The 16,503-nt window shown below is 40.8% G+C and overlaps 1 protein-coding gene across 4 annotated transcripts in view; it reads left to right on the top strand.

The window, feature by feature from the left end:
• Positions 1–1,598: 1,598 nt before the first annotated feature.
• Positions 1,599–16,503, top strand: part of ralgapa2 (Ral GTPase activating protein catalytic subunit alpha 2) — a 94,295-nt gene continuing 79,390 nt past the window's right edge. For all 4 annotated transcript variants that reach the window (XR_008340008.1, XM_053433879.1, XM_053433877.1 and 1 more), the window contains exon 1: positions 1,599–1,887. Coding sequence is in view for 3 of the 4 variants with exons in the window: in XM_053433879.1 (XP_053289854.1) it covers positions 1,782–1,887 (106 nt within the window). In the remaining variant the exon portion in view is untranslated. The remainder of the gene's footprint in view (positions 1,888–16,503) is intronic.

Below are 16,503 nucleotides of genomic sequence, written 5' to 3'. Positions count from 1 at the left end.
AAAATATTTTTATAGTGGACACTTTATTCCTCAATTACACACAAAAATCTACACAAGTGTCCTGGTAAACGATATCAGTGAGTCAGCATGTAGAGTACTTAAAGCCCTAAAGCCACTGCAACTCCTACTGGATGTCCATATCACGTCCATATCGCAATAGAAACTAAATAAGTAAAACACAAAATACAGCACAAAAATAATAGAGCACAATCCTCCCACTTTTTAAGTCCACAGGGATTAAAACACACAGACCTTTGTTTTAATGCCAAATATAGGATGAGTTGCTTGTTTGGCTCAGTCTTGACTTAACTAAGACCCTAATGACAACACTGTTTGAGAGTCAAATGTAATGCCATAGTGCACAGCACAACTTGAACACACTCTAAGCGGTTGCTAAACACCTTCACTGTAAGGAGTAACGACAACTAGGGCACGGTTAATAATACCCCCCCCCCCCCCCCCCCCCCTCTGTGAAAAGCCATTCCATAATTTGGCTCCCCTCTCAATCTTATTAAAAATTTACCTCTGCTAGAGCACGATCTAGTTAAATAAAAGTGGTCCTGGGATTTTGGTTTGAAGTGAGTCTTGCATTTTTCAGGGATATTATTTTCACTTGAGTGTATGTTAAAACTAAAAACACATTTGTCGATACATATTCATGTCATTAATAGTAAGAATCTGCATTTACTGAACTTTAGGAGGAGCAGCTGCTGCTTGAACACTAGAGGGCGCTTGGGAGCTATTACGACAACCAGATTCCAACCTGTTATCAAACCCTTCTATGAAAGGAAGTGGATTCTATCCATAAATCGGTTTCAAACCACTTAATTGTGTACAAACACACATCACAAATCAAATACGGCATTGAGCAGTGAGAAGGTCTTAAGACATCGGACAGGCATTTCCTCAAAAGGCTTTGAAGCGGATATTTGGGAGAAAAAAGGTTTAATGTAATACCTTTAAAAGATATGACAGAAAACAAAAAAGTGGTTTTCATCAGCCTCCAGTTCTTCTATTAAGTTATGGAGTTTCACTGAATTCTTCCTCTACATTAATTTCAGTGATAAGTAATGACACAGTTTTTTGAGTAACATTCTTTTCGAAAGCACACCGAGAATTGCATTTTCGTTTGTCATCATAGAGCCAGAGTTTTCAAACTTAGGATATAACAAGCGATGCAGATCTTCTGATTCATAAAATATATGTTCTGTTGTTTCAGACACAGAGGGCCCACTTGTTATGATCCAGATCAGATCTATGACCTGAAGGAAATTTGTCATGAAGAAAATCCAAAGTGGACAACCTTTGATTTTGGTGAATTACCTTTAGGAGAAATATTCTAATACGGGATTTCTATTTGTCTACAAACTGAAACTAAATGTTAGTTTACAATCTAAAACAGTATAGTGCACTAAAGCTAGTCTTTCCTTGACGGAGAAGGAGTTTGCTCAATGCGAAATCTTCTCCTTGCACCAGAAACATAGAGTCAAAGGTGAAACACTTCAGAATCAAATGCACGACGAGGACAAATGGAGGTGCAAGGTGGAATGGTTATAAACAAGGAGGCGTGTTCATCTCCGGTGACCCCTCCTCTTCTGTCAGCCTGCGCTTCCGTGTTTACACACCCACAAAAAAAACGAAGCAGGACGCCAGCGGCCGTCAGCTGAATGTTTACCGAGCAAGTATAGAGGGCTGGAGCGGAAAGTGACGGCCACACTGGAGCCCTGGTGCATGGTGAGACTCAGGTGATTTCAGCTTCCACGGTCGCAACTCCCAGCGGAATGTTCACTCGCAGGGGCCATGGAGACGTCAAGAAATCTACACAGAAAGTTCTGGACCCAAAGAAGGATGTGCTGACCCGGCTCAAGCACCTACGCTCGCTGTTAGGTGAGAGAAATGTCACCGGGGCTTCTGGTGCTGCTGCTGCTGCTGCTGCACCGCCGAGGCTAAGCTAGGCTAACTGGCTAACGTCAAGGCGACGGTTAGCCGGCTGGCTGTCACTGCGGCGACTGAGCTGAACTGGCACCTTATATACATTCAGAAAATGGCCCCAAAAATTTGGAATTGCACGTTCAAGTGTTTGCCACTCACAGCCAGTGTTTGTTCATATTTTCTGACTTGCTAAAAACAGACAAGTGCCGCTGTCATCAGGCATGGATGCTAGCCTCTGGGAGCTACCTCTCCTTGTTGCTAACTAGCCAGCCGATGCTAGCTGATGCTGCCTGGTCAGAGCATCCGTCGCCGAGCAGCAGATACTTCCCTCAGCCTTTGTTGTCATTGTTCCTGGGACATCCTCGCTGCTTTAAAAACGTAATAATGGGATCAGCACGTATGCAGCTCAACGCTGGGGCGCACAGACACACTGTGAGTCGCTGGTTGAGTCCTTACAGGTGAACTGTGGCAGACTGGTTGTCTGGTTCAGTTGCCATCAAGTGTCTTTCATTGATCAAGGAAGTGCAGTGTTTGTGTCACAACACCGAGGCTCAGCTGGTGTTCCAGCCCTGCCTTCGAAGTCATAGTCAAACTGAAAATACAGTGTAGACCATGGATCTTAAGGATGATCATCAGAAGATGTTTAAATTTGATCTGGAGTAGCTGTAGAGCACTGTATTACACGTAATGGGACATATTTCCAATCCACTTTAAAGGTTTAATGTGTATTGATCAGCTATAATAGAATTGTAAAGAGAAGAAAATTGGGATGTGTGTATTTCATTGCTCATGTAAATGTCTAAAAGCAAGTTCCACTATGCAAAGCATTGACGTACGAGACACATGACAGGGCGGCTTAATAGTTTAACGTCCATCCTGTTTTGTTTTACTGAACCAAAGTCCACATACTTTTATGAGCAGACGCACACTAAACAATGCTTGGTACTCTACAGCATTACCTCCTTTATTTTAGATGTGTGCATTGACATTTTTTTCAATTTCGTTCCACCAGAATACTCACATTTGGTTAGATGAGCTTCATAATATTGGGTAATGTAGTGTACAGTATATAACATGTATTCTACTCTCAGCACATCACAAATAAAACAGGGTTAGTAGGTGGAGAGGAAGAAGATGGTCAAGAGGGAACAGTGGGGCATGTAGAAAACATGCTCCTTATACCATTTAGTGTCTGGTTTCGTAAAGACGGACATCGAGTGATGCAGATTAATATCGAGGCTTATCAGCTTCTATATGTATTCATAGTTACACAATTATGTTGGATTGTAACTCCAGAATAGCTCAAAACAGGATCGGTTTTAAGTAGGACATGGAGGCTTTGAATAGCAGAACATCCCTGGTCAAGCTGTGCAATCAAGATTATTATTGTTGTGGTAATTAGCTTTATCATTATTGATATTTACCCAAATATCATAAGATATGGTTCAAAGTTACGTTTCTATATGTGTACAGCTGTGGCCAAAGGTTTTGAGAATGACACAAGCATTGGTTTTCACAAAGTGTGTTGCTTCAGTGTTTCTAGATAGTTTTATCAGATGTTACTATGGTATACTGAAGTATAATTACAAGCATTTCATAAGTGTCAAAGGATTTTATTGACAATTACATTAAGTTTATGCAAAGAGTCAATATTTGCAGTGTTGACCCTTCCTTTTCAAGACCTCTGCAATTCGCCCTGGCATGCTGTCAATTAACATCTGGGCCACATCCTGACTGATGGCAGCTTATTCTTGCATAATCAATGCTTGGACTTTGTCAGAATTTGTGGGGTTTTGTTTGTCCACCCTCCTCTTGAGGATTGACCACACTTTCTCAATGGGATTAAGGTCTGGGGAATTTCCTGGCCATGGACCCAAAATGTGGATGTTTTGTTCTTCGCCTGCCTTATGGCAAGGTGCTCCATCAAGCTGGAAAAGGCATCGTTCGTCATCAATCTCTTCTTGGATGGTTGGGAGAAGTTTCTCTTAGAGGATGTTTTGGTACTTTTCTTTATTCATGGCTGTGTTCTTAGGCAAAATTGTTAGTGAGCCCACTCCCTTGGCTGAGAAGCAACCCGACAGATGAAAGGTCCCAGGATGCTTTACTGTTGAAATGACACAGGACTGATGGTAGCGCTCACCTTTTTTTCTCCAGACAAGCTTTTTTCCAGATGCCCTAAACAATCGGTAAGGGGATTCATCAGAGAATATGACTTTACCCCAGTCCTCAGCAGTCCAATCCCTGTACCTTTGGCAGAATATCAGTCTGTCCCTGAAGTTTTTCCTGGAGAGAAGTGGCTTCTTTGCTGCCATTCTTGACACCAGGCCATCCTCCAAAAGTCTTTGCCTCACTGTGCGTGCAGATGCACTCACACCTGCCTGCTGCCATTCCTGAGCAAGCTCTGCACTGGTGGTGCCCCGATCCTGCAGCTGAATGAACTTTAGGAGACGGTCCTGTCGCTTGCTGGACTTTCTTGGGCGCCCTGAAGCCTTCTTCATAACAATTGAACCTCTCTCCTTGAAGTTCTTGATGATCAGATAAATGGTAGATTTAGGTGCAATTTTACTAGCAGCAATGTCCTTGCCTGTGAAGCCCTTTTTGTGCAAAACAATGATGGCTGCACGTGTTTCCTTGCAGGTAACCATGGTTAACAGAGGAAGAACAATGATTTCAAGCACCACCCTCCTTTTAAAGCTGCAGTCTGCTATTCTGTCTCAATCAGTTGAGAGAGTGATCTCCAGACTTGTCCCTGTCAGCACTCTCCTGTGTTAACAAGAGAATCACTGACATGATGTCAGCTAGTCCTTCTGTGGCAGGGCTGAAATGCAGTGGAAATGGTTTTTGGGGGATTAAGTTAATTTTCTTGGCAAAGAGGGACTTTGCAATTATTTGCAATTCATCTGATCTCTCTTCATAACATTCTGGAGTATATGCAAATTACCTTTTATAAAAACTGAGGCAGCAGACTTGGTGAACATGTATATTTGTGTCATTCTCAAAACTTTTGGCCACGGCTGTATATATATATATATAGATCCAAAATCTTTCAGATGTGTGACTGATTCTGGTGCCATTTAACCTAAATTCATTAAGGCATGAAAACTGTGAAGCACTAGTACTTTAAAACCACATGTCCTTACAGGAGGGACAGTGTGACCATAGCAGGGTTTGAATATCCCTTTCCTTTTAGCCGCTTGGTAGTGAAGTTATGTCTGCACTAGCAACCAGTAAGTGGGAATAAGCATCTTTGGGAACAAGGTGCTGTTGAGATGTTAAAGGTTTCAACCATTTGTTTGACTGGTGCATGTGTTGCCCGTAACCTTTTCATAGTGGCATCGTTGCTGTTTTATTGATTTTTTGCACAGTGGGGCAACTGACAGCCAATCGTGTTTAGAAGCTTATGGCAAGAGCTTGCTGCTGTCACAGCACACCTTCAATGTGAAGACTAGCCCAACCATACAGGAAATCAACATGGAACTCTGCACGCCCTCTGTTTTTCTTTCCCTCATGTGCCGTTAAAGATAAGGTTGGTTTGGCCAGCGGCTGATGGTAGCCTACGTGTCACTGTCCGCCAGCGGTGCAGATTTTTACGATGCCTTCAGGAAGGATTTCCTCCTGGTGCTGCTGGTTCCTGTGTGGACAGGACACATTGATGAAGGACGAGGACAGGGACGGAAGAATACTGCTGCCCTCACACAGTTTTCAGAGTTTTTATGTTAACAACACTCTTGATTTTATTTGCAAGAGAAGCCTTTACACTGGATAAAAAGTTTAATTTTCTCATATGATGATTGTAAAAATCTCACAACATAAAAAGTTTCAAAATGCCTCGGTGGAGAGCAGTTAAAGCTGCATTTTTCATTTCTAAATTAGGCGGTTGTCAAATTAGTTTTACTAATTTATTTACCACAATCTAATTTGTTCAAGGTGAAGATGATGTTAAGAAGAATATTAAGATAAATGTCTCAGGTTTAAAAATGTAACAGCATCTTTTCGAACAAAGTTGAACAAGTAAAAGTTACTAGCAGCCTGTTACCTTCCCTGAATTCATTGCCTATTTGGCTTCAAGATGTCTGATTTCAATATTACATAAGTTGTGTGTCATTGTCTCTATGGCATTTTTACCAATGACGCCAGAAATTTGTTAAGCGAGCTTGTTGAATCCAGTCATAGTATCGGCAGCACATTGTGGCTGAGCGCACAATCTGTGGTCGGGGCTATTTTCAGAGAGGCTCTGTATTGGTTTTCTGCTCACTGAGCTGTGGGATGGAGTGTGAAAGCTGCTGCATGTTAATTCACTGGTCATGCCTGGATTGATGTGGCTGAGGGTTGTTAATTACAGGAGCCCGGCAAACCACCTGATCACCCACTGCTTCTCTCAGTGGAGGCACAAACTGCTATTCCTCTAGTGTCGTGCCCTGGCCCAACTCACTCTGCATCCGCTGCTGCACCAACAGCTCCTCAAATAAGTCCCAAAATAAGCATGAAGTTAGTGGTCAAAAGGCTAACAGTAGGAGATCCATCACTGACTGTTGACATGGACACCAATATTTCAAACCCCATAAAGCCAATAGTCTGAAAATAACAAAACAACATTTTCTGATTTCCTAAACCTCAATAAGGTCATACTCGGAATAAGCTATTATTGAAATAAGACATGTGGAGTATTTTTATCTCAGTGCATACGTCTTAATCGCATTATCATTATTCTGAATGAAGTCAATAGTTGGAATATTAGTGTCCATGCAGACATAGTCACATTTTGTCTACATGAGTTTTTCTGGGGTAATAACATCTTGAGTCGCGACTGAGATATTTTTCTTTTCACTTGCTCCCTCCGCAGGGAGGTCAGAGTGCCAGCCTGCTAGGTTTGCTGTGGAGCAGTAAGTGCTGCTGGAAATAGTAGTCATTCAGTGGCAAGCTCAAATATGATGTGCCACTATCATGAGGACTTCGGCATGAGCTCAATGGTTGAAGGATAAGTAACTACATGACCTAATCAACTTAATAGAAAACGCAAAGTAGATGTTTTTCTCTCCTTTTGTTCTCCCCCAAGAAGGTAAACAAGCTAAACTTGAACCTGTTTCTGAACTGTATGGGAGCAACAGACAATGTGTTGTCAGTGATAACAGTCAGGTATGTTTGTTTGTGGGTGGAGGTGTTTGAGTTTGCAGCCCAAGGTAATGCGTTTTTTAAAAAAGCCCTACACTCAAAAGAAATGTAATGTTATCGCACCCTACCTATCTCCGTGTTCAGGCTCTAAGTGTTGCCGAGGTCAGGGTCAACTGAAAGCACTGCTGCTATAAAAGGAAATCACAAGGTGAAGCACCAGAGGAAACAATGAGCGCACCTCGGGAAGTGCTCTTAAGAAGGTCCTCCGTGTGGCTGAAGTAAAAGCTGAGATCACTCGACTTCTGATTCTCCTCCTTTGTGAAACCCTCAGATTAGACTTGTGAACAACTTCAGCCTCTTGTCATCTACCATGCTACACCATGTCGACATGATACCAGCACTTAAGGGGTTTTCTCCGAGTGTGGTTCAACTGCCACAGTGAAAAAGTTATAAATGGGTTTTTATCAACTTTCACTAAGCTTTCACACTCTGAAGTTGTCTGAAGTTAAGGCTGTGCACTGATACGGATAACAATTCACCAGCCCCTGCTCCAATAGTCCAGTTTTTGTTGCATAATGTTACAGTCCCAGTCAAGTGACCCTCTGTGGTGTTGAGCTTCGGAGTGAGATTCCCTTTCCCTCATCACTTTAACCACAGTCACAAGTCGATTTGAAACGCCAATTAAGCTACTGTGGTTAATGTTTTGTTTTGGGGAAAAAGCAAAATACGGGTCCTATAATTATGGTGAGAAATTAGACTCACAATGCTCACAAATATGTATTATATGATCTATATATGAAAAATAAGATTTATTTATTTATTGTTATGAATTGTGTGTTTCCTATCGACACACAAATACGAGTCAATTTGAATACACGTGAAACACATGTCCAATTTTACAAATGCATCAAAACCAGAATAAATGTTGTTACATTAACATTACATCCATATTTCTAACTTCAGCTTTTCAGTTGACTTTATTCGGAAGAAGATTATTTATCAAATCAGTAACTGGTGTTTGTAGTTAACGAGGGATGTCTTTAATGGCTATGGTTTATGGGTTTCTTTGCTTTTTGTTTTTAATGCCCCAGAAGGTTTAGATCAGTAATTTCTCATTAGTCTCTATAGAGCAGATTCCATAACTATCTGCCCTGTTAAAATAGATTGGAGTTGAATCATGTAAAGCTCGCATGACATAAATATTTGAATCTATTTCAGTTTCTTGTTTGTGTCCTCATTTGCACTTAAAATATAGAGAAATGAACAATTTTTTATGCTTTTTGCGATCAAGTACATTTCACTGATTAAGCAATATTTCTTTATTTCTAGCAAGCTGCTTTTTCTACAGGGGAGTTCAAAGTTTACCAATTATAATTTAGGTTTTTATTAGCCTACAAATTCTGTAAAGATGTGATTAACCCCCACGATGTGTTATATTCATGATCTATGAAAGCTTGGCAATATTCTTGGCTTTTCCCTTTTCAGTATTTGTGTTTACTGTCATGTGTCTCTGCAGCTTCCTTAAAACCCAAATTTCAAATATGATATAAATCACATGGTGCTGAATGAAAGGCTCTTTTCAGTTCGCTGCTGGCCTGCTGGCCTGCTGGAGAGATAAAGTTATGAAAACACCAGGGCCCAGTGTTCTAGGTGATAATATCTCTGGGAATTTTACATAGTCAATGAAAAACCAGTTTGTCTTGTTACATCGTGTACCTGTCCTCCTTTTTATAACTGAAGAAACTAGCCCAACACATGTGGTTTAAGTTGGGAAGCATATGTTAACAAGATTTGATCTCAAAGTGGATTTTACATTTTATGTTGCTCAAGCTCTAACTAATCTGCTTTGGATTTCCAGCTTTAACGCCAGAGGAAAAATAAACACTTAACTTTGGCTTACAGTGCTAGCACAGGGCTGCAGTGCAGCAAAGTGTGTTAAGACCATATTTTGAGTTGAGACTGGTCCTAGGTGATAAACTAATGTAGAAAAGGGAAACAAGTTTTTATTTTTTATTTAAAGCTTACACTTTTTTAATTGACTTTGAAGTTAATGTAAACTATGATTAATGCACTAAGGCCAGTGTCTCTGACCAAAACAACTGAGTAAAGATACACCGTGCACAGTAAAGCCGACAAAAAGCAAATCAGCTAACTGCCCTGCAGACTGGAAAAAATTGATCTGTTGTGTCTTTACAGCAGATTGGTGCTCCTGACTGTGTCATAGCCTCTGTGTGACATGCTTTGGTTGATAAACATGTTTTTTCTTAACTCATTTCAGTGCTGTGCTCACTGGTGGCTGCATTATTGATGGTTGTTTATGCATAATAGACCTTTCCAACCTATACAATATGACACACCCAATGACATCATCATGGTCTTCAACTGAAAACCTGCTTTGGTTTGGTTCCAGCTGGGAACCAACCATTAACGCTCCGAATCAATTTATCCTTGGTCGAAATGCTCTGACGGTTCAAAATTAGGAGGATGATCAAGAAAACAAACCACTCTGTCACCAAGCAGCCAGTTAGCATGGCTAGAACTTTTAGCATGCCTTTGCCCTGCTGAGTGTAGCCATAAACTGTATAAAATGATATGGATGAGCCGTGGTGTTTCTGATTTAACATCGCTGTGGTGGCAGGTGTGTTTACAGTGTTAGTCACAGCATGGAAAGGGGGCGAGGGGATTTACATTTCCTCCTGGGTGTTATGTTTACATCAGTGCTGATTGGAGCTGGAGCCATGTCACTTCATAATTGTAGGAAGGGCCAACGGTTTCACAGGGAGCGACTCGCACACATGCACCAACATGAACTTGTGCCCAGACCAGTTCTCTCCATTATTACACAGATAATAGTCGTTGGCTAGTACATCGAGATAACCTACTCATCTGAACCCATTACTGCATATTTATGTTGAATTACTACCAGAGGAAAGGACCTGTTGCTAAAACATTTTGTTTTCATTTGAAGTGTATTTAAGGCACCAAGGGTGGAGGCTCATGTATGAAAAAATACTTTTAGACCTTTCTTGAGAAAAAAAAACATCTCATAAGGTCTTTGAGGAAAATAATACAATCTTAAGGCTTTTTAACTACAACCTGCCTGTAGTCTGACTTTTCCCTTTAGATTCAAACACAAGAGTTTCTTGACATGAATTGTGGCATGTTGGAGGGGAGAAAATTATTGATATAGGAACATATTGCTTTTAGATTGCATCTATCCTTAATTTGAGCTTCTTTGTCTTTCAAAACAGTTTCAGTCGTATTCCAGGGAAATGAATACAAGCCCTATGTTGATAAAGATAAAAAAGTTATATCTACGTGAAGAAGAAAAATGAAAGTTGCCAGTTTATCAGCTCTTTAGTACTAAGCTGTAGAGATAAGCCACTCTCTAATGTGTGTGTGCTTGGACTGGGGTTGGGTCAGGCGTTCCCATTTTCTACCATGGATGTTTCACACTGCGCTCTGTTTAGATTCATTGGCCCCAATCTGTTACACAGCCAGACACTGACTGCAAGTCAAGAGGCATTCATGCAGTGTTTGGCACATTGGCATCATAATGAAATTACATGCATCAAAAGTGTTGCAGGAAAAGCCCTTCATAATAATTACATTTCTTGAGATTTATTTTATGGTAGCTTTATTTTGTACTGAGCTCTGAAATATAACACAATATGAATCATAATTAATAATAACCCACTTAATAATCCTAATAAGGATTTGATGACACTGCTGCTGTGTTTACAATGAGCTTCCTATTATTTCAGAGGCGTTACAAGGCTGTTGACCTTTTAAAGGTTCAGTTAGCACAGACGGACAAAGCCTATATAAAATGCAGCTCATCTCAGAGAGAGAAGCATTGCTTCATTGCTTCAGTTAATCATTCTCAGTGAATGTATTTCTCATAAAGGATGATATATGGCATGGCCAAGCCAAGTGTTCATATTTTCTCACGACTAGCAGTGGCAGCTCCAAATTGTCTACCCCACTCTCCACAATCCCAATATTCTGCAAACTGAAAGCTTTATAAACGACGTAAAGAAGACGAGTCTCTTGTCACTACAGAGAAAAGAGGAAGAGGGAAAGTATTGGCACAGCTCTGAGCACATTCAACAGCAATAGAGGCAGTTGTGTGTTATCAAGCCGCCCAATGAGGCTCGGACAGCCTCCTACCTATTGTTATTGTAACTGTAAATTGCATCATGTGACAGACTCGCTCTCCTCAGCTGGTTGCTACAGATTTATTATTAACCGCCATTCATTGTGGTCAAATATCAACCTCCTCACCCAGCTATGGATTACATAGCAGCCGTTTACAGCTTATCTAGTTTTTTTTTGTACACGTCATTTTTCTTTTATCTGTGCGGTGGCCATTGGTTTTTAAAATGTGGCAATAGACAGCATATAGAATACAATATACATCATTTATTAAAAATAAGAATTTTCCAGTTCATATCTGAACTTTTAGATGTGATACAACCTTGAAACAGACTAGAGAACTTAAAACTATGCAGCAAAATATATTAAAAGTGGTGTGGCAAAAAAAAAGAAAAGATTTTCTAATACTAACATCGCCTTAATCATAGAATTGCGATGTTTGATATTAAAAATGTATCTTTTGCAAGAATTTTTTTGGAACCCCTAATAATATATATGTCGTTTTTTATTTAAATCTCCTCCAGTCTCTTTGATTTTCTCTCGGTTCCCCTTTTGTTTGTAGACCATTTAGGCAAGGAAGTGCCTTCTCAGCTGCATCCATCAGCTTCCACTTTAGCTAACACCCCCATATCTCTTCTGTGTGTCGGCGCCCTCCAGGCATCCCTCTGCTGGGGCTCTTAAAGAGTCCTCTGTGTCAAATCTGAGCATACTGCCAATGAAACGTATCACTCTTTTCTCTCTGCCCGTCTCCTCCCTGGCATGAATATAGTGCACCTGCAGTGTTGGCCTGCCCAGAGCTATTGCAAATGAGGGCATGTGTGTGATCAAAGGGCAGATTAGACTGCTTTCTGAGTATAACATTGCATATTAATGACTTCAGAGGGTCTAAACGACATACATTGTAAGTTGCCCAGAGGGTCAAACTGTGGTTTGACACAAGCCTTTGAGCATTAAATGTGGGCTCTTATTATTGCATGCATTGTGTGAGGATTAAGTTTGAACAGGGAGCGGTGGGCAGAGAAGCCTGACGTTTGGTTTTTGATTGTGTAAATATGCATGCGCTTCAGCTGAGTAGATGACCTTCACCCACTTTCGCTAACAAGCCCAGTGTGCACTCCGCTGTGTGCACTCTCTTAGTGCATGCTGGGAAAACCCACTTTAACATCACTTCATTTGAATAGCAAGCAACAGAGCGACCAGTTGGGTGGCATCCTTCTTTCAATAGTTATCTTACTGAAGTTGTTACATATCGAAGGATAATGCTTTGAGGCGTTCAGCATTTCCATGACCCTCAGTGATGTGATGAAATCACTTAATATTGCCCTTGTTTGTGTTTGCCCATGCTCAGATATGAACAATTTTATGTCACAAAACAAATAATGCAAAAGGAAGACAAAAATTTCTATTAATTTCAAATTTGTTATATCTACAATTATTCTACAATAATAACAACAAAAAGCTGAGACTGAAGACAAGCTTATAGCGCCTACCCTTATCACACATAAAACTCTACCTCATGACGTGACTGCTAACACACTAGTCAGCATTACTAGTGCATAAAGCCAAACCCAATTCTACAATAATTCATTTAATATTTATCAAATTATCATTTATCAAGTCTTTGGTATTTTTCTATAGCTCTTTTTGAAAACAGCCTATTAAAACTGTAAATTGTATTATATGCTTTTCAATTCAGTTTCATAGATTCACCCCTTTTTATTTAAATACATTTAGTATAAACAAATATATTTATATTTATCCAGCCAGATGTCGGAAAACAATAACATATTGGGTGGGATCATTTTTTGTGATAGTTTTTGCTGGAATGACAGTGAGCTGATAATATCTGTTTTCACAGAACCGATATTGAGAAGATGCTTTTGTTTTTCTGCCTTCCAATATATTACATTATCCTTCAGCCCTGACTGCATGTTATTATTTTCCGGTCGGTCCTCTGACACGGGGGTGGAACATCTGTTCTTCCCAGACAGTTCAGCACAGGAAACGCTTCACAACAGGGGAACGTCGTCGTCCAACCCAAACCTGCCGCGGCTGCTCTGTTTGGCTGCGTTTATTAATTCCACTTTAGAAGATTGCAGGTCTGCGCATCATTAAGTCATCACTGTCAGCAGTATGCAGTCTGTGGTTTATTCCGTTCATTCGTCAATTAACGACAACACTGACTTAATGATCCCTTGGCAGAACAGTTGAGAAGAGTTAAGGCGGCTGATAAATGCGAGCTGAGTATTTAGCTTAATTCAGTACGAAGTAGAATTACTTGGAAAGTATTTGGAGCAATTCTCTTCTGGTTTGTTACCTTACGTAAACTTGGCTGGGTTCTCTCTTTTCCCTTTTCATTAACTCGTTAACATTCATCAACAAGAAAAGTGTTGAAAAAAAAAAAAAAAATCTCCTGGTGAAAAAGTGCTGATCTCCGCAGCAGAGTTAATATGTCACTTCCTGCCTCTGTCCGCTGCACCCGGCTGCTCAACGTTTGCCTGCATAACACAGACTTGATTTGATGCTGTTGTGAATGCATCTGTGCATGAGTGAAAGTCAAACTCTGGGTAAACTCCGTAGCCAATTCTCCGGATTTTACCTCCAGGTCATGCCGAAAAACGGCTACGGTTTTCTTCCGCCATAGCAGCTGTGAGTGTGACCCCGGCTCTCTGTAGCTGCTCTTCTTTCACCAGCGTTTTCCTGTGTTTGACTTGGGAGTCCTGCAGATGGAGGGATGACAATTGAAGGACACAGTTATTTTGTCGGCCTCAGAGGATACAGTGTCATCCCCTGCAATCCTAGGGCTCGGAAAACAGGTTCTGCCTCTTTCTGTCCACATACTGTTACCTGAGACTACAGTGAAGCCATTCAGTGAAGAGTCTCACTGGATATCAGCGCTCACAATGCTTACAACCATTGTCCAACTTCATCCTTCCATTCAAACGTTTCCTTTTTTACACAAAAACAGAAGACCTTAACCAGACCACTTGAAAAACTCCTCAGCATCATTGCTGTTGTGGATCGAGCTATATGAAGGGTAGGCAGTAACTCTGCAGCCAATTTGAGTAAAAAGAGCTAGGCTGGCCATCTGAATTTGACTACAGGCAGGCAGATCAGAGTCTTGTCAGCCTTTTCCAAGAGGGTTAGTGTCCACCTGAGATTCCTGCTCAGTGTCAGAATCCCTGTGATCCTTCTTTTGAAAGGTTTTCTTTCTCCCCTTGAGGCCCCTCCCACCATCCGTCACGCTCTGGCGGCTTGTTAGAGGCATCTGAGCAGATGGAGAGCAGGGAGTCTGTAGCCTGCAGAGCTGTGATCTGTGATGGATCGGTGACATGACATGTGAAACACCTCACCACTCAACAATATTCAAATTAGAATCATTATAATAAAAATCCTCCCCATCTTTTTTCTGTCATTCTTATATACACAGGTGTTGTAGTTGCAGATCAGAGTTTTTTGATATCAAGACGTTCTCTTAATTGATGTTTGATTAGAAATTCTTGAATCTTGCTTGATGTTAGGCAACAATATCTATCTTAAACTGATCTTGAGTCATGTTCTTACTGTAGAACACAGGCCAGTTGTCGGAGTAACTTTGGTGAATTTGAAAATTTTAAGCAAATGAGTTGGTTGTGGCTTTAACCTGTCCTACCTGAACAGCCCAACTCAAAATGCTTTGATAAACATGCTCATACCTTTTCAACACACACACTCTGCTGTGCTATGCTCTTCTTAGCTCCCCTGTTTACCTGAGTTTTTATTTGAAATCCTCCCAACAGAATAAACAGTGGTAAAAACTGAGACATGTCGGTGTCACATTTCTGCTCTTTAACAGCAGCACAACTTAAAAGCATTTGTCTTCTGCCAAAGAAAAGTGACAATACATTTTCTGAAAAACAAACCAAACCAAACCAAAATCTATTTGTACCCTTAAAGTGACATTCAGATCATTTGCAGCAACATTTCACAATAAAGTAATGTTTTTGAGACGTGTTTGTCTGGTGTAAAAGTCCATTCTCCACACTTGACTGCATATATCCTCTTGTTGAAGGCCCATGGGATTTTAAGACAGGAGTGTTGTTTTTGTACGGCAGAGCGGTTCATCATCCAGCTACCTATAGTGACAACCAGCTATCTGGATTAGCTGATGCTGCCAGCCCAGAGATAAACTCAAGCTTACAACACTGGGTGGGAAGAAACCAGCGTCTTTATTGTTTCTGTAAAGATAAATGGACGCTGCAGATAAAACAGTAGCCACAACAGTAGTATTACTTCCACAGCTTCTAGTGTTGCAGTTCGTACCAGAGCATTCACTGACAGCTAACTATCACTGGCTGTGAGACGGGGTCATTGCTTGGCCAATCATTACATGTGCTATTAAAGTGTTCCTCTAAGTCCATGGTGTTTGGGAGGGTGAGCACTCATCTGTGTCAGTGTTTGTGCTTGAAGGTGAATTGTGAATTTAGCAGATGTGCTTAACTTCAGGCCAGGAGCAAAGGAGCATTTAGTGAAATGTTTGCTTGTATTACTTGCCAGATAGTAGCAAGTAGCCTTAGTAGCTACAATAAAATGTAGGTGAAAATAGTCATTCTTTGTTTGTGCTGCAAACTAAATTGAAAGAAAACCAACGACTTTATCTGAAGTTACACATTAGCTTTACCTTGATTTTCCCCTCATGCATTTTCATCATCTTCAGGGTAAAGATAACGCATCTGAGTCTTACTACAACTACTGATTTCCAGCTCTGTAGCTGAGCTGGACTGCTTCGGGGCGTCCTCGAGTTTGCCATGTGGTAGAGGGGGAAATGGCAACAGAAGGTGAACTTTAATTGCCGTTATTGGGGCAGGGCTCCTCCTGGCCTATATTTGATTCTTCAGTCCAGGCCTTTTTATAACCACTATTCTTTAAGTATGTCAAACGAGAGGGATTCGTTACATGAGTTTAGGTTTTTGTCTCTGCCAGTGTGTTGCACGTCATCGGACCTCGGCTTGGCCTCGATCCAGGCCAGACTTTTTCATAATAATAAAAAAATCATGCTAAATAATCCCCAAACTCACTAAGCTGTGATGAGAATGTAACATCCTAAATAGCAACTAAATACCTATTTTAGGAAAATGAATTATCCTTCAGTATGTCACACCAGCACTTATTTACTGAGTGCACTTTCAGAAATGCTTTGACTCTCGATAAAAGAGCAGAAAATCCTGTGAATGAAACATTATCCGACATACTGTGGAGCAGCGTGTTGGTCAGCAGCAGTGAGACAGATACCCTCAAAACAGGAGCTTTCGGCCAGTGGCTCCA

Source organism: Pleuronectes platessa, chromosome 11, assembly GCF_947347685.1.
Source record: "Pleuronectes platessa chromosome 11, fPlePla1.1, whole genome shotgun sequence".
Lineage (NCBI taxonomy): Eukaryota > Metazoa > Chordata > Actinopteri > Pleuronectiformes > Pleuronectidae > Pleuronectes > Pleuronectes platessa.
The sequence above is the reverse complement of the archived record's forward strand: the minus strand, read 5'-3'. Positions and strand labels throughout refer to the sequence as shown.